General features: G+C 35.7%; 1 protein-coding gene across 1 annotated transcript in view; it reads right to left on the bottom strand.

Moving 5' to 3' along the window:
* The window catches only part of IL1RAPL1 (interleukin 1 receptor accessory protein like 1), a 1,192,989-nt gene extending 1,174,022 nt beyond the window's left edge, over window positions 1-18,967 (bottom strand). The window contains exons 1-2 of the mRNA XM_055337995.1: window positions 18,881-18,967; window positions 7,319-7,424 (exon numbers count right to left, since the gene is read on the bottom strand). Of these exons, the coding sequence (XP_055193970.1) occupies window positions 7,319-7,424; window positions 18,881-18,967 (193 nt within the window). The remainder of the gene's footprint in view (window positions 1-7,318; window positions 7,425-18,880) is intronic.
* Between the last annotated feature and the right edge of the window lie 630 nt (window positions 18,968-19,597).

Here is a 19,597-nt window from a genome sequence, read left to right as displayed (position 1 = left end):
TCCCTGCAAAAAAAAAAGAAAAAAAGTCCCTCTTCCTAATTGGTGATATCATCAATATAACTGATTTTCAAATGATTTCATAACCTATCTCCAAACATTCACTTGACCACATTTACTTTTCTCCAGAAACATGTTCTCAGTCCCTTTGACTGCTTTTCAGGCCCTTAAATGTAACTCAGTATGATTTTTGAGTACCCGACTGATTACACTGGAATCCCAATATAGTCTTTCCTACAGGGAGTATTATCTGTTCAGAAACAGATCTGACCATGTCACTTGGATGTGTGACCCTTTATAGCTTGACTCTTTGTGTGTCTTGTCTTTTCTGTAAAGGCCACTTTACTGATAGCTTGGTACAAACACTTGTACAGCACTATTGCATATCTATCAAGGAATTTCCTCTTCATCATGTGTAGAAGACACTACAATGAATACATCTCTCAAACCTGAGGCTCAACCTCACAGACCAAAATGACTACTAAAAGGATTTGCAAAGTAGCTAAATATCTCAGCCAAAACTTTGTTCTACAAAATAAAATCCAAAATCCCCTGGCAAGACACATGAAACTAGTCATATTCTATGCTCAATCAATTTTTGGGCTTCATATTAATCAGAAAGACTTTCCTACTGTTTTATTTAAATAAATGGTCCTTTCAAGTTTCTGTTCTTTGGAAGCTTTTAATATAATGGATGATATCTAATCCTATGACAGAATTATTTTCTCTACCTTTATTTTTTCAAACATCCATCTAATCATTAAACTCAATGGGTTCTAACTTTAAAGTTGCTCTCTCTTCTTTCCTGTTCTCATTGCTGTTACTTTGAGTCAGGAAGCCATTTTCGTGTCAGGCAGTTTTGATTGAAAGTAGTACAGACTCCTTTGGGATATCACAAAAAAAAAGGAGAGATATTTTTGAGAGCACATTTGCAGGGTGCAGAAGAAAATTAAAAGTTATCAAGATCCAAAGCATCGGAAGAGTCTTTCTTATCCTTCTTTCCTGTCTCCCTTCCTCTTTCTCTGCCCTGTTTTCTTTTCCCTTTTCTTTTTTTCCCCAACTACACTTCTCTTTCTTCATAGATCACAGATCACATGGTTCCCCTTCAGGAAAAAAAATTTCAACTTCCCCCATTCCTATCCAGCTCCTGACTGACCACCCATTCTCTAACCTCTAGTCCAAATGCAGTAATAAATTTGTTTGACTAACTGAGGTAATTATCAGTCACCATAGACAGAAAAATCCACTCACCTCCCCAAAGATATCCACATCAAAACCCCTGGAACAAGTGACTTTGTTATAGGAGATGGCAAAAGGGATTTTGCAGATCTGGTTAAATTAAGGATCTAGAGATAGGGAGATTTTCCTGGAACTCTCTATGCAGTTCCAATGTAATTGTAAGGGCCCTTATAAGGGAAAGAGGAAGGTGGGAAAATTAGAGCCAGAGAAAAAGATGTGACGTCATAAGTAGAGGTTGGAATGATGTGGGACCATGAGCCAGAAAATGTATGTAGCCAATGAACACATGACAGCATACTGAAGCAAATTTTCTAGAGGCTGCACAAAGAACACAGTCCTGCCAATGTATTTCAGACATTTGACTTCCACTATTCTAAGATGATAAATTTGTGTTGCTTTAAGCCACTGAATTTTTTGCTTATTTGTGAAAGCATCAATAGAATACTAACACAAAAGTGTCCCGAATTTCTGAGCACTTCATGGATTATCTTCAAGCCTACAGTAGACTCATCATGGATTAGGGGCTCACTTGCTGGCCTACCAGTGGTCACCTCCGTTCTGTCCCTAGAATGAACATTAATTTCTTAACATGACTTAAAATGCCCACCATCGACTGGCTCCTCAGTTCTGCCCCTACTCCTCACTTCTCCCTTTAAATACATAGAAGGATAGATCTTTTATTATCCTTTGATACACTGACGCACAGATGGATTTTTTTAACTTGGAGTATTCCTCTTCCATTTAAATCCTTTTCAACCTGCAATACTTATCCATATTGACTTTTATCTTCTCCATATAAATTCACCATGAACCAGGCATCAGTCTCCACAAATGACATTAATCTACACCAATTCTATATAAAATTGCACTGACAACCAAAGGTGAACAAATTTATGGTGAAATTTTTAGGTATATCAGATGATTAGTAAACAAATATACTGGATAATTTTATCAGGGTTAAGTTACATTTGTTCATTAAACAGTCTAATTCAAGACATTATTTCAAATGAATACTAAAATTACTCTAGATCTAATTTCAGAATTTATTTTAAAAACAAGATCAATAGAAGAGGGGATTTTTTTCAAGAAAAAATGTGTTTTTTTCCTCCAAAAAGTAAAGAAACAAAGCCTCAGAAGTTTGGTCTTATAAGCTATTCCAAAGTAAAAATTGGAGAAATGCTTCATACTTTTTGACATATTTGGCAAACTGGGAATAAACACATGGTAACATAATAAAAGGCAGATGCTGGGGGACTATGTTGTCTCTTAATCATGTGGCATTAAGCTCACTGACTTTCTGGAATGCCCATGAGAGCTGATGCATATAAATCACACTGGCATGAGATAGAAACACCCCACCAAACTTTCTCACTCCTGTTCAGTTAAATCTCAATTTCTTTACACACTAGCATAATTTATTTCACTTAAGGAAATGAAGATCCAGAAATAACAAATACAAAATTTAGAACCTAAACTGTATATTTGGTGATTTTAACTACCATTATCTTGTATAAATTATTTGGGCTTAGAATTACAAGTCAATGAAAACTTAAGAGACTTCCTCTTACTGTCAGAAAGAACTGCATCTAAATCATTTTACACAAACAGGTGTCCACTGTCAGGTTCTAGAATGAAGAGAAGATAAACTCTCTGTGGTAAACCTTTTACTTTCTAATAGCTGGCTGCCTTAAGTAGCTCTTACACATCTTAAATACTTTCTAGAATAAGATGTACTTTTTGGTTTGTAGTAATATAGCCACTGACTATTCTCTATATGCTCTAGTAATTGTGAATACTTTTTTTCTATACTGAAGTCAGTTGCTTATTTATTGTGTGTCAGTAAATATGAACTACACCCTTTACATGGTGGTCTATATTAAGCAGTATCATTAAAACCAGAATGTCTGCATAATGATAATACTTCTTTAAAGCAGCACTAAATGTAGTAAAATTCCAATACAGTAATATTTAAAGAATTATTTTCTTTCCCTTCTAAAGAAGATTTTGAAATGCACTTCAAGCTCATGAAGACACTCATCATTCACAAAGGTTCACTGTCTTTATATAAACCCTTACCATGTCTTAGACATTACTTATTCGGAGTTTTTATCTTGCACTTCAATGATCTCATATTATATAGTATACTAATTTCTATTTAAGAAAAGATTTTCCTAAATGTTTATTTCATTTTACCTTTATTTGTCTAATACTTGTAGCATCCTCACTGATATAACCCAGCCTGAACATTAAAGTCACTCATTCATACATTCATGCCCTCGTTATTGCATGAAGACATTTTATTGAATCCAGACTTTGAAAAACATAGCAGATGTGGCACTGTGGAGGTTATAAGCATATATAAATCATGGTACTTGCACTTATCATCTTACATTTTAGAGATGGGAATAAGAGCAAAGAGAAACAAACAACAGGTCTGGATCCCTTTCTATTCCCAAATCTTTATATCCATGTCCCTCTGGCTTCATTTATATTCCGCAACCCCAACTCTTGGGCCAAATCACAACTCACACTTTAGTTCCCAAAATATACCATACCCATACCTTGGTAACAGTCCTTCAATAGTTTATATTGTGTACCTGCCTCTGAATCATATTCCAAATCCTTTTAGTCACAGAAAATAAAAAAATAGTTAATAGCCATTATTAACAGAGACATTCTGCACTCTTGAAATAACCTTAAGACATAGTATTTCATGGACTTTAACCATTCAAATAAAGTAGTAACAATATTTTTGTAGTTAAAAAAACTTCTACAAAGATACAGTAGGAATATTCAAAATCGGTTCTTTTGTTTGCAAATACACTAATATAAAAAAGGACAGAGGAGTGGAAGGAGGGAGGGAAAGATGAAGGGAAAAGAGAAAGCAAAGAAATGGAAAGGAGTTAAGATAGCTTCTCCCACTATCTGTGTTAAGATCTGGCCAGATGAAAGTTTGTTGTTTGATTTTTGAATATTAAGTGTGCAATTTAGGAATAATGTTACTTTACCCATATACTTTAGTACCTGACACTCATTTCAGCTGATGCCTATTACCATGGCACCTTTGTTGAGAGAAGCAGATATGTAGCTTACTGAAGAGCATTATTACTGATCTCCATAGATCAAGTAGAAGAGGAATGCACTTGGCATCCTCTCCTTAAAAGATTAATGGCTCAGTCTTCACGTCCGGCCCAATTTATAAAACCAGAGGCACCAAGGCCAGGGGATAAAAATCAATTTTTGATGTTTGATCTCACACATTAACCAAGAGGGCTACTTATCCTTGTTCTTTCTTATCATTTAATTCCTTTTTTATTTTTAATTTTATAAATCTTTTTGAAAATTCAGTAAACATTTTTTCCTTTTTTTAATAAATTAATTTTTTATTGGTGTTCAATTTACCAACATACAGAATAACACCCAGTGCTCATCCCATCAAGTGTCCCCCTCAGTGCCCGTAAACATTTTTTAAAATGCAATGCTTTTCATGTGTCTTTCGCTAGAATATTATTTTTAACTCACTGTGACTAAAAAACCAGAGCTAGATATTTTAATAACTAAGAGCATATTAAATATGATTATAATCATATACAATCAGTTGTAATGTTGAATTTTGTATGTCACATTACTTGTATATAGCATTAACTTTAGATAAACACAGATGGTCATTCCATAAAAATGTAGAAGTAGGTATTTGTTTCTCATTAACAGAACTAATTTGAAAGCAATAGGAGGTCTTCATAAACAAGCTGGAGATATAATATTTTTATCACATTGCCTTATACTCCTATTGCTATGAATTTAATGAAAAAATTAAATATAATGAAGTTATGTCATCATAACATCCTTGGTTAAAATATTAAAAATTGAGTTTTATGATGTTTTGGTTTAAATATCACTTTGGGTATACATATAACAACCAAGGATTGAATCTGGTCTCTCAGGTCATGTTCTAAAGTTTTGCATGCATTTATATTGAAGGCCTTTGATATCAGTGGAAGCTTCTAAAGTATATGGGTAAAGTAACATTATTCCTAAATCGCACACTTAATATTCAAAAATCAAAAAAGCAAACTTTCATCCAGCTGGATCTTAACACAAATAGTGGGAGAAGCTATCTTAACTCACATTACACAGGAAACAAATCAAACCTGCCACTTAATCTCAGTATCTGCCTTATTTATCACTTTTACATTATGATACAGAAAACACATTTGGCTTGGAGGTATTAAGTAGCTATGTGACAACTATATCTGTAAACAGGAGAACAAGGTCTCAGAACTTCTGCCAAGCAGAGCAGCATCTTATTACCACACTCCTAAAATAATTATATCATTAAACTAAAAATTGATTTTGAGACAGGTCATTGACTTTTCTCATGTCTCTGGAGCAGAAGGAGTTATGAATTTTCCAACTGTCCCACATTTCTAGCTCTTCTCCCACACTACTCAAACAAATAAAGTAAATCCCAATTTAATAAAAGTTTTCCCCTAAAACTAGAATTTATATAGCATGGATCTGTCACCACTATCTGATGGTGGAAAAAAAAAGTCACATTTGCACTTCAATACATCAATCTTAAATCTGACATACACAAAAAGAACTGAAAAAAATTTTATGTCACCAAGTATAGTCACCAGAGAAAATTGTTTTTAAGATTCAATAAATATTTCTATTTTGAATAGTTTCACTTTGTTACAATACTTATATAGTTAAATGTTTCTCTTTTACGTGGTCAGTATCTCAAAGATCCATGTTAAGTACTTGTTCCCCCTGTACCTACTGGAACTCCCATAGGTATGCTCAACTTCCTGTGAAAGTGGCAAAGAAATCAAAATATCTGCCATTTGCCAGAAATCCGCCCAGATTATGAAAGCCACTACATCATAATCCTGGCTCTAGGCTTTTCTCCATTAACAAATGGCCACCAAAAGGAACATGTGAAATAATGAGTCAACAGAGAAATACTATTTTTTCACATTGTCTACAACCACATCAATGACAGATACAACAGCTGTACAATAACCAAAAAGTTCTAGAGCCAAGAGGCTCAGTAAAATTCCTTTAACTCCCAACCCTGCATCATCCCCTTGTCCATGCACAAATACCCCTCAAGTCCTCCTCAGACTTTCATCCAAGGGAAGGGGGAAGCTCATGAGGGCAGACTTATTCTCTACTTCCCTGGCATGTGACCTTTTTCATTAGATAATCAATATGAGTTGGAAGCCTCTTAACCTAAAGGACTGAGAATGGTTGCACTAGCCACATCTATACCATTTCATCCCCTCCTTTCTGAATTCAAAAAATACTTTTGTTTATCCAATTCTTGATAATCACAACACCTTGCAATAGCTTCAAAAATTCTGTAACCCTACATAAAATGTGAGCATGGCAAGGCTTTGCATTATCAGTCATTTATTAGACAAAATACAACTCCATACTGGTAACAGTATTTATCAATTGCCTCATACATTTCACTCACTCCAAATGTCAACTGAAAACGATGATGTCTTATAACACAAAATTTTCTGTAAATTTCAACATTATTCTATTTAGCAGCTCCTTTCCTATTACATTCTACTTCACCTCTATATTTTCTCCTAACACATTAGGATGCTTCCCCATAATATTTTATTAACTCTAGTGCTTTCTTTAAGTATCTACAGAATAATCCAGCAAATCAGCTGAAGTACAACCCTCAAAAGAATCTGCCCTAAGCACAGCTAATACTGAAATGGTAACAGTAAAGTTAACATGAAAATAAATCACAATATTTCCATGAAAAAGTTAAAACGACACCTTTAAAAAAGAACGTTGAAAATCACACTACAAAATGAAAACTATAAGCTTTTGGGATTGGTCCATTCAAATTCATAATAATTGATGCTATAAACCACATTTTTCAATGTATTCCCACCTTTCTAATTCTCTGTATGCTCCATTCATTTAAAAATATGTCTGCAATACTTCCACAAGGTGAGCCCCCATTAATTCTCAATCTCTCCAGAAATGGCACAGATGTGAATATAGCACCATCATTTCAAGCCATAAAAATGAGAGTAAAGGAAGATACACTGCTTACCAGAGCCTCTTTTGGTCACTACCTTCAAACTCTGAGTAAAAGTAGCATATAAGAGAATCAAGTGTGGAATCGGAGCTTTCATCTTCCAGCTTTTAAAGGCTGTTCCCTAAAGCAAAGATAAAAAAGAAAAAAAACATACATTTTTAAAAAATATGTAGTAATATGTTAAGATTTTTGTTCAACTTTTGATCATGCACGCAATAAACATCATAAAAGAATATGAACAGGATCTGTATTATGTTTTCCTATATGTTATAGTTGCTAAGTAAAATCCAAACCAGTAGTGCCAAAATTATGTCTCTATAGGGACCCTAAAATATTTTAAAATCTTAAGATTCCCTTTAAGGTTTAGAATTTCTGTTTAGACTAACTCTATTTAAATAAGTGGAAACAATCCCTTCAAAAGGATATCACTTACAATTTATTTTTAATATAAATTACCAAGCACTGACATTTTTAAATGTTCCATCATACAATAGAATATTATTGTACTGTGTATCATTCCTTCCAATCAAAAAGGAATGGTAAATTCTATGCCTTTAAAGATTTAATTATAATTTTACAATTCTCTTTCAAAAAGCTTTACTAAAAGATACTTCAAGAGAATTTTAAGACTCTTGTCTGTCTCTGAAAGCTACAGAAAAATACATCACTTCTTCCTATTACAAGGCTCTCAGAGGGATACTAGAAGGGACATTAGCCTAGTGTTTGGATTTCAAAAGGGGGATAGATTTCATTTGAAATTAAATGAAATGAAACACTGTCTTTCTTGGAAAATCGTCCTTTTATTTTTGTATAAGACTGAGATAGTAGAGGTGAAAGACTGAATTTCAAAAAGTAGCAAGTCAGAACACAGTTCAAATATATTGTCAATCCATGACAGCACAAGTTTCTCTGCAAGACAGTTGAGGACTGATCATATTCAGCTTTCAATCACTATGACTTTATTAAAAATGAGGAAGCTGAAATGGTAGTTTGACAGTCACATATTTTGCTCTCCTACTGCCTCAAATACCTCTGAATATTTTTTACCTCTGAATATTTTTAAATGATTAATTCATTTGCATTAATAAAAGTCTGTTAAGACACATTTTAATTCACAAAACAAAATCACTATCTATTCACTTGCAGTAAGGTGATACCATCATCATTTTAGTCAAAAAGTCAGTGAATTTTTAACACAAGCATTGAGAATAAGCTATTTTAACTCCAGCTCCTTTAAATGACGACAGCTTGTTTCAGTTTTCTAACCAAGGACCCTAAGTTTGCATAAAGACATAAATGAAACCTAGTCCGAAAAGCTAACTCATCAAACACATCTGACGAACTGCCACATTACAGTGCAATCCTGAGTCATGCATTCCTAAAACCTGAATCCCATTTTCCAGGCACTGCACTAACTGGAGCTGCAGGAAATCTTCAAGTTGATATCTTCAGCCTTCAGGTTAGCAGTGAGAATCAGTTCCTCTCTCAGTGTGAGTTTAATCAGTGCTACCCAAGAAACTCCAGGATCCAACTATATACTGTACGACCTTCCAGTTAACTATCTTATTACCTTACTCTTGTTCAAAATAATACTTCCTCACTCATTTCATTTCTATAAGGCACACAGCTAGTTTTAAATTTTATTTTTTAAAACTAAATCGGTTTGGAAAGCATCAATTTGGCAACATCAAGATCCTTAATTGAATCTCTTGATATGCTGTGTATTACGGGAAAAATATATAGCATATCACAGATTCAACAACTTGAATAAAACACATTCACATCTTGGTCAATGTACAATAATCTTTACAAACCTCAATATAATTTATTTTATCTTATCTTGAAATACAGATCAAAAATATCCAGTCATAGACACCCAAGCTTTGCCATATTTGTTGCATAATTAAAATCCTTACCCACAAATCACAATGCAAAGTATATATAAATATAGTGATGTTCTTATGTACGTTCTTATTGTCACATGGTGGGCTCATCCTATCAATTACCTCATTTCAAGTAGCTTCAAATTATGAATAGATGGACCTGAAATCATCTGCCTATTTCCTGTTATACCATCACCATTTGATTTCATTTAAACCACTACTAAACCTTACACAGAATGAACATATTACAATGGTTATGAGCAATCAGTCAGTGTAGGTTCTTATCCCAGTTTCACAACCTATTAGCTGTGTCATTTTGGGCAAATAACCTCTCTGAAACTAGTTTCTTCATTTGAAAAATAGGTATCATTACAGTATATAGCATAGTACTAGAAGAGCACTGGCACATACAACAGTCAATAAATGAAAGCTGCTGTTGTTACTGTTTTCATTGCAGTTGACTGCTGCTGCCATTATTGTCAACACTATAGATGCAACTCACATCCTCTCACCTTGACATTTTCTGTATATACCAGCTTTCTCTACATCCTTTCTCAAGCTATCAGCTTATCTGTTTAATTACAATGTCTTTATTTTCCCAGACTTGAAGTTCCACCAGGGTGAATGTGTTTTATCCATCTCTTTATTTCTAAGGCTCAGTAAATTTTAGCTACAAAAGTGAATGAATGAAAGAATGAATGTGGCTGCTAATACATGCAGTTGAATTTTGGCAAACTCATCATTTGGTAAATACTTATTAGGCATATACTAGTTACAAGATGCTGTGCTACAGCATAGTGGGGACACAAAGACAACGCGATCCACTCTAATAAAGAAGGTCCATAGACCAATAAAGGAGACAAACGCTTAACCTACTTAATTAGACTGGCCCTATTGCCATATGGTGAGTATAATGTGCTGAGGGAGTAGAGGGAAAAATCTATTCTGCTTCAGGTTGGGTCTGCTGAAGTCACAGCAAAGAGCTTTCAGAGGAAGAGGCATTTCAGGTCATAAAGGAAATATTTTTTTTAAGGCAAAGGGACTTCTGGGTCTAGGATAAAGTATAACTGAAATTGTCCCTCTGGTAGGTAGAATAATGCCCACCTGCAAACATATTTACATCCTGGAACCAGTGAATCTGTTACTTCACATGTCAAAGGGATTTTGCAGATGTGGTTAAATTAATGATTTTGAGATGGGATATTATCATTAAGGTGAGACCAATGCAATAGCAAGCATCCTTATAAAAGGGCAGTAAAAGAATGATATTCATAGAGAGAAAACAGAAGGATAGAGGCAAAGGTCAGAGATTGGAGTGATGCACATTAAAGATGGAGGAAGGGGATATGTGCCAAGGAATGACTTTGGCCACAAGCAGGAAAAGGCAAGTAAGCAGATTATCCCCCTAGATCTTCCAAAAAATATGCAGTCATGCCAACACCTTGACTTTAACCAAGTGAGTCCAATGCATTTTGAACTTCTAACCACCAGAACTCTAAGACATTAAAATTGGGGCTGTTTTAAGCCACTAAATTTGTGGTAATCTCTCACAGGAGCAAAATGAAACTAATACAGAAAGGATGTGAAATGGCAGGTTCTAGTAGGGAAGTGTAAATAGATCACAGGTTGTGGGCTGCAGTGACAGAAATTAAAGATGTCAGGGGTGCCTGGGTGTGGTTCAGTCAGTTGAGGGTCTAATGCTTGATTTCAGCTCTGGTCATAAGCTCATGCCCCTCCCTCACCTCTGCTGGCACACACTCTCTCTCTAAAAAGATAAAAAATATATATATTTTAAGAAAGAAATTGAAGATACTAATGTGGGATTGTTAATAGCAAGATATGCTAGGTAAGAATCTGGGACTTTTCCTTCATGCCCCCTACAGTGTTTTTCACTCATATACTGTCTAATTTCATCTAAGAATATTTCATGCAGCTTCACTTTCTTAATCTTTTTTATCATGAAAACATTATGTATACTGAATATGTTTCTTCAGAACATGACAACTCACCTAAAATTCTGACCTATTTTCTTTTCACACAATTCTAAGAATTCTTTGCAGTATAGACAACAAAGAACCAATGGAAGCTTGTAAATGAATAATCTTAACTGTTTTAGAAAGCATAGTTTGTAGGTGGAAGCAACTACTTAGCAGACAATGGTATAGGAAGATGAAGGTCGGCCTTAATTTAGTAGAGGTAAAATGCTGAAAAAAGATAATGTATTTGGGAATAAATACAGTTCACAGATATTAAAGGAAGTGGCATTAAAAGCAAGTTTGAGAGTGGATCTAAGGCATTTATTTTAAGCAACCAGGTCTATTATGATCTTATTTACCAATATATAAAAATAGAAAAGACATTTTGGGCACTGATGGAGAAGTACTTAAAATTATATTTAAGGCACATATATTTTGAACAGTCTGTGGAATCTCCTACTAGAATTGTCTTGTAGTTAATTAAAATATTAGCCAGAAGCTCAGTGTAAAGATGGAAGATGATAATACCATAATTTTAGCTTAAGTTAAATACATGAATACAATAAATGGGAATGAAGCATAGAAAACAAAGAGGAGAAGGCTTACAAATATTTATGAGATAGCAAAGGGAATCAAAGGGAGAAGGGGAAAATTAGGCAGTAAAAGGAGAGCTTATGTATTTTAAGGATAAAAGAGACAAATCTAGCTTTTAGATTTAAGATACTGCCAGTGATACTGGCTACTACTTTGATTAAATAAATGGGGGCATAATCAGAAAATTTAATGAGGAACATAAGTTTCATTCATTTGTTCCTAAATGACAGGATGTAGAGTCCACAGTTCAGAGTTGAGGTGAGGGATAACTGTAGTTGAGAATGGGAAAGATCAGAACTTATATGTAAACAGAAGCAAAGAGAAGCAGAACCAGAGGAAGGAGGTAAATCTAGAAAGGAGAGATATCAGTATGGGCAAGTTGGGACAAGCTATAAAAACAGAAAGGGAGAAAAAAGTATAGATGGATGTATATAAATTTCAATTTTGAAGTGAAAAGGAAGGAAGTAGAACTGGTTTGTTTTATTCTACTTTCATCATAAAGCATAGAAAGCTGGGTTTTAAACTGAAAACTAAGTGGGGTAGGAGTCTTACTCCTAGCAACTTCATCTCTAAGTCCTAGTTTTCTCATCTACAAAATATGGGTATAAATATGTGAGATATTTATTTCTAGAATTTATGAAGACATCTATACATTTACTTTAAATTTGAGTGCTTACCATATTTCAGATACTGTCTTAAGTTTTAAGAATACAAAACCATTAGGAAATGGTCACTGTAGCCAAGGAAGAGACCTGAAAAATCAATGATTATACTAAAGGGATAGGTTTTAGAAGAATTCTTAGGTCTATGGAGTGTGCTCAGTGCTGCCTGGAGAGGTTATGAAAACATTCTCAGAGGAGGATGACATTTAAGCTAACTTTGGACCATGGTAGAAGGGGTTTAAACAGTGATGGACGAGAGATGCAGGTAGAAGAGGATAAAAAGAGTGCATGCTGCATTTGAAAAACCACTAGTGAAAATAAAACTATATACTTAGCAATCTATTCAATACAGGTTGAAGGGCAGACAAGTGTGTATGTTTAAATAATCAAAAAGAAGTATTATGTCACTAGAATAATTTTTTACAAAAAGGTCCAAAGTTCGGGTTTTTGTTTTTTAACACAATCCTAACCAGAAGATCATTCATTCTTATAGAGTCTGACTAGCAACAAAATGTTAAAGTTCCAGACCTTATAACTAAGATCAGTATGATCTGCAGAAGTTCATTCATAACCTGGCTAAAGGGCTAAAATGTCATTAATATCTTCAGTCATATGGTTCTTGACAGATTTCCCTCTAAGGTGGTAAGAATATGATAATGAACAGTCAAATAACTGTCCATAATGAGTGAGTTCCATATTTAAATATTATCCTGAGATTTATATATAGAATAGTTTGCTGTACAGCAACCTGTCATAAAATGCTATGGAATGTTCTACAAACCAACATACTGGAGTAGGGGCTGTAGTTACCGTGGAGTAACTGGCACACCTACTGACTGAGTGGCACCACATGAGTCTGAAAACTTGTAGAGAGAATCCTGTACAGATACAGTTTGTTTCTCATGAAATCTGAACCACATCCTTAAGTGGGTGAGAAGCCAGTGGAGTTTACAGAACTGAATGTCATAACCAGCTTTGTATTATAAGTATCAAACTTCTATCTAATATAATAATAAATAAGACCAATAATTGAAATAAAATCAAAAGTGAAAAAGAGGATATAAAATACATCATGATCCTTTACCTCTTTGATTAGGTTTATTCCTAGGTTTCTTAAGGTTTTGGGTGCAATTATAAATGGGATTGACTCCTTAATTTCTCTTTCTTCAGTCTCATTGTTAGTGTATAGAAATGCCATTGATTCTGGGCATTGATTTTGTATCCTGCCACGCTACCAAATTGCTGTATGAGTTCTAACAATCTTGGGGTGGAGGCTTTTGGGTTTTCTCTGTACAGTATCATGTCATCTGCGAAGAGGGAGAGTTTGACTTCTTCTTTGCCAATGTGAATGCCTTTTATTTCTTTTTGTTGCCTGATTGCTGAGGCTAGGACTTCTAGTACTATGTCGAATAGCGGTGGTGAGAGTGGACATCCCTGTCATGTTCCTGATCTTAGGAGAAAGGCTTCTAGTGTTTCCCCATTGAGAATGATATTTGCTGTGGGCTTTTCTTTTTTTAATTTTTTTAATTTTTATTTATTTATGATAGTCACACACAGAGAGAGAGAAGCAGAGACACAGGCAGAGAGAGAAGCAGGCTCCATGCACCGGAAGCCCGACGTGGGACTCGATTCCGGATCTCCAGGATTGTGCCCTGGGCCAAAGGCAGGCGCTAAACCGCTGCGCCACCCAGGGATCCCTCTGTGGGCTTTTTGTAGATGGCTTTTAAGATGCTGAGTAATGTTCCCTCTATCCCTACACTCTGATGAGTTTTGATCAGGAATGGATGCTGTATTTTGTCAAATGCTTCCTCTGCATCTATTGAGAGGATTATATGGTTCTTGTTTTTTCTCTTGTTGATATGATCCATCACACTGATTGCTTTACGAGTGTTGAACCAGCCTTGCATCCTAGGGATAAATCCCACTTGGTCATGGTTAATAATCTTCTTAATGTACTGTTGGATCCTATTGGCTAGTATCTTGTTAAGAATTTTTGCATCTGTGTTCATCAGGGATATTGGTCTATAATTCTCCTTTTTGGTGGGGTCTTTGTCTGGTTTTGGAATTAAGGCGATGCTGGCCTCATAGAACGAGTTTAGAAGTATTCCATCTCTTTCTATCTTTCAGAAGAGCTTTAGCAGAATAGGTATTATTTCTTCTTTAAATTCTTTGATAGAATTCCCCTGGGACACCATCTCATCTGGCCCTGGACTTTTGTGTCTTGGTAGGTTTTTGATTACTGCTTCCATTTCCTCCCTGGTTATCAGCCTGTTCAGGTTTTCTATTTCTTCCTGTTCCTAGTAATAAACCTAACCAAAGAGGTAAAGGATCTATACTCTAAAAACTACAGAACACTTCTGAAAGAAATTGAGGAAGACACAAATAAATGGAAAAATATTCCATGCTCATGGATTGGCAGAATTAATATTGTGAAAATGTCAATGCTATCCAGGGCAATTTACACATTTAATGCAATCCTTATCAAAATACCATGGACTTTCTTCAGAGAGTTGGAACAAATCATCTTAAGATTTGTGTGGAATCAGAAAAGACCCCGAATAGCCAGGGGAATATTGAAAAAAGAAAACCAGAGCCGGGGGCATCACAATGCAGGATTTCAGGTTATACTACAAAGCTGTGGTCATCAAGACAGTGTGGTACTGGCACAAAAACAGACACATAGATCAATGGAACAGAATAGAGAACCCAGAAATGTGCCCTCGACTCTATGGTCAACTAATATTCAACAAAGCAGGGAAGACTATCCACTGGAAGAAAGACAGTCTCTTCAATAAATGGTGCTGGGAAAATTGTACATCCACATGCAGAAGAATGAAACTAGACCACTCTCTTGCACCATACACAAAGATAAACTCAAAATGGATGAAAGATTTAAATGTGAGACAAGAGTCCATCAAAATCCTAGAGGAGAACACAGACAACACCCTTTTTGAACTTGGCCACAGTAACTTCTTGCAAGATACATCCATGAAGGCAAGAGAAACAAAAGCAAAAATGAATTATTGGGACTTCGTCAAGATCAAAAGCTTCTGCACACCAAAGGATACAGTCCACAAAACTCAAAGACAACCTACAGAATGGGAGAAGATATTTGCAAATGACCTATCAGATAAAGGGCTAGTATCCAAGATCTATAAAGAACTTATTAAACTCAACAGCAAAGAAACAAACAATCCAATCATGAAATGGGCAAAAGACATGAACAGAAACTTCACAGAGGAAGACATAGACATGGCCAACAAGCACATGAGAAAATGCTCCGCATCACTGGCCATCAGGGAAATACAAATCAAAACCACAATGAGATACCACCTCACACCAGGGAGAATGGGGAAAATTAACAAGACAGGAAACCACAAATGTTGGAGAGGATGTGGAGAAGGGGGAACCCTCTTGCACTGTTGGTGGGAATGTGAACTGGTGCAGCCACTCTGGAAAACTGTAGAGGTTCCTCAAAGAGTTAAAAATAGAGCTGCCCTATGACCCAGCAATTGCACTGCTGGGGATTTACCCCAAAGATACAGATGCAGTGAAACGCCGGGACACTTGCACCCCAATGTTTATAGCAGCAATGTCCACAATAGCCAAACTGTGGAAGGAGCCTCAGTGTCCATCGAAAGATGAATGGACAAAGCAGCTGTGGTCTATGTATATGATGGAATATTACTCAGCCATTAGAAACGACAAATACCCACTGTTTGCTTTGACGTGGATGCACCTTGGAAGGGTATTATGCTGAGTGAAGTAAGTCAATCGGAAAAGGACATATGGTCTCATTCGTTTGGGGAATATAAAAATTAGTGCAAGGGAATAAATGGAAAGGAGAGACGATGAGTGAAAATATCTGTGAAGGTGACAAAACATGAGAGACACCTAACTCTGGGAAATGAACAAGAGGTAGTGGAAGGGGAGGTGGGCGGGGGGTTGGGGTAACTGGGTGATGGGCACTGAGGGGGGCACTTGGCGGGACAAGCACTGGGTGTTATGCTACATGTTGGCAAATTGAACTCCAATAAAAAATTTTAAAAAAATAAAATAAAAAGGAGGGGAGGTCAGTGGGAGTGAAGGTGGTATCTCTAAGCTGGAAAATTGGGGATACACAGGCAAAAAGCGGTAGATAACTAAATGAAATTTGGAAAAATATTTTGCAAATATCTTGGATCTACACATACATTTATGTATGTATTTATGTATGTATGTATTTACACTTGCATTGAGAAAACACAATCGCATACCAAGTAAAACCTAATGAAAAAAAATGTAGATGCATCCACAGGATAGGACTTAATTAAAATATCTGAGATACTGGTATGAACAATAGAGATTACTTGATAATCTTCTGATGGAAAGTTGGAGCTTCTAGGGACTACCTGGTCCTGCTTGTGTACCTTTGTCTTTAGATATGCTATTTCACAACTCTGAAAAGATAACTTCTAGAACATTAACAGCAATGCAAGTAAATCCTGTCCGTAGAAATGGAAATTATTTGTGGTCTGGTGGGATGCAACTGATCACTGCTCTATATACATACCAGTTGTGGCAAATCCATTCCAAAATTCTTTTACCGCATATAAATTTGTGGTTCTCTGAAATCTTCTCTAAGCTAGTTTTAACATGTCTTCCTTCCAGTTCTTTCATTAGTGAATTAAATGCATCTTTGACATGTGTACATTTTGTATCTTTATGACTCATGAGTTTTTTAACATTATGCTTCAGAACTACATTTACTATAATAAAGTTAATCAATGAATACTTTAAAATGAGTAAAGTGATTTTTTAAAAGTTTAAAGGAAGAAATTACAATAACCTACCTTTGGTTGGATTTTATATTCTAGTCAATGCTTAGTATCATGGTGTTTCAATCAGAAACCATGTGAACAACTATATAAAGACAACTTCACAGCAGTTAAATAAGAAACCAGTGGGACTACAAAGATGCATAGAAAAAAGTCTATTTCCATAACATTATCATTAATAAGAAGTAGGTGTACTTTGAGACGTTAGGCCTTTCTCTGAGCTTTCGAAAGGCCGAGGCATCGTGCTTAGAGGAATGGTGGCTGGGATGCAGCTTCCTTGAAAAAGGTCTCAATATCAAAGTCATCTGAAAATGATATAATCATCCTTTACAAAGTCCAGACTTGCTTAGTGTAACCAGCTACCCCTCAGAAAATCCCTAGTACAAACTGATGGTCTGCAAAGAGAGACATCAAGAAATATAAACAAAGGTGATTAAGAGTAAAAATGCCTGTGTCTGAAGTACAGCTCAACTTCTTACCAACTGTATAACATGTACACAATACTTAATATCTCTATACCTCTGTCCTCTTATATGTAAAGTGTACAAGGGAACAATCTCCACCTCAGAATATTATTACAAAAAAATTAAATACAACAATGTATGATTAGTATTAAACATTGATGCTTAGAGTCGGATGTGTATTACCCTTTATTATTAAAAACCACTGGACATTTTATAGGACTATGGTGCCAACTATCACCTTAGCTGAATTAACCATATGTAGTAATTCCAGATTTAAACTACTGGGAATTATTGGGGAAAGGGAAATATTCCATATGCTACCCAAAATTTCTGTAAAACTCAATATAACTCATACTTGTTTGGTGACAGGAGAAAATCCAGTAAACGGATGACCTAGCCAAAATGGAAAGTGCACTGTGCACAAGAATAGAAAGCATAAACAGAAACACTACACGGTTTCCATCTGCCACTTTTCTAATTCACCTTTCTTACACACTGCATATTCATCATGCCCTCCACTGTAATTCAGCTTCAAAGCTCATATTGAAGAAACTTTTTGGGTTCCCAAGTCAGCAGATTGGATGAGGCCAGTGACAAAGCCAGGGAAGAAAGCAAATATATTCCATCATCGGTCTTGTGGGCTATCAACATGATCCTCCCTGAGTGGATCTGCCCTCCTTTATGAGCTCTTCCTGACAATATATTTAATGGGTAGTTGGCTAAACATGACCCTTATCACATTTTGGTTTCTTTAAAATTCAACATATTGAAGAAACTTACTACAGCTCTCAAGAAAATGTGGCTTTATGTTAATCAGAACTCCATCTTTGATGTTTGTTATATGTGGCAAAAGTTTTTTTAAAATTTTATTTTTCCAATTCAACTCAATTTAGCCAGAGCCGTAACAAGTTGTAAGGAGAGTAGAATACTGGGAGAATAGCTAAGGCTTCATCTTGGGGTCACATGGGGAGCTTTCAAAGAGACTGATGATCCACGGACCATACCCTGAAAAGCAAACGTCTGAGCAATTCTAGTTTTTAGAGTTCCCTATGGCAGGGTTTCTCAACCCCACTGCTATTAACATGTTGGGCCAGATAACCCTTTGTTTTAGGGGGCTATGCTGTGCACTGTAGGATCGGTAGCAGCATTCATAGCCTTTACCCACAATATTCTTGTGGTACCTTGCCCAAGTTTTCACAAGCAAAAATGCTTCCAAAGGTTCCCAAATGATCTGTGGCACAGATGCCATCTCCATATCCACAGTTCATGGGAGCAGTCAGAATGCTGAGCTCTAACCAACAGAAAATTCAGTTCTAAGGTCTGCGAACAAAGTACAACTAATTAGTGATCTTTTATAAAGGTGCTCAGTAGTCACCCCTAGGTACTACACAGTGAGAATCTGACCACCAAAGTTGCCAGGAAAAGAAATATAAGCATTTGTCCTATGTGCCAATAGGTCATTAGAATTCTCATAAAGGAAACAAAAAAGACTAATAAAGCTTTGTACTTCTTAAAAAATAATTGTTAAAATTGAAAGACAGTGAATGCATTTGTGCCAGACAAAATAATGGCTCCCAAAGATGTCCATGTCCTAATACCCATATTCACTGAATATGTTACCTATTGTGGGAAAGGGAAGTTTACAGCTTTTATTCATTTAAGGATCATAACATGGGAAAGATTATCGTGGATTCCAAAGTGGGTCCAATGTAATCACAAGAGTCCTTGTAACAGGGTGACAAGATTATTAAAGTTAGGGAGATGGCCATGTGATAACAGAAGTGAAGATTGGGGTGATAAAGCCATGAGCCAAGAAATGTCAGCAACCACTAGAAGCCACAAGATTAAAAGAATAGATTCTGTCCTGGAGTCCCCAGAAGAACCAGCCCTGAAGACGC

Source organism: Nyctereutes procyonoides, unplaced genomic scaffold (assembly GCF_905146905.1).
Source record: "Nyctereutes procyonoides isolate TBG_1078 unplaced genomic scaffold, NYPRO_anot_genome, whole genome shotgun sequence".
In the NCBI taxonomy this organism is placed as follows: Eukaryota; Metazoa; Chordata; class Mammalia; order Carnivora; family Canidae; genus Nyctereutes; species Nyctereutes procyonoides.
Note: the sequence above shows the minus strand (reverse complement) of the source record. Positions and strands in the feature narration are given on the sequence as shown.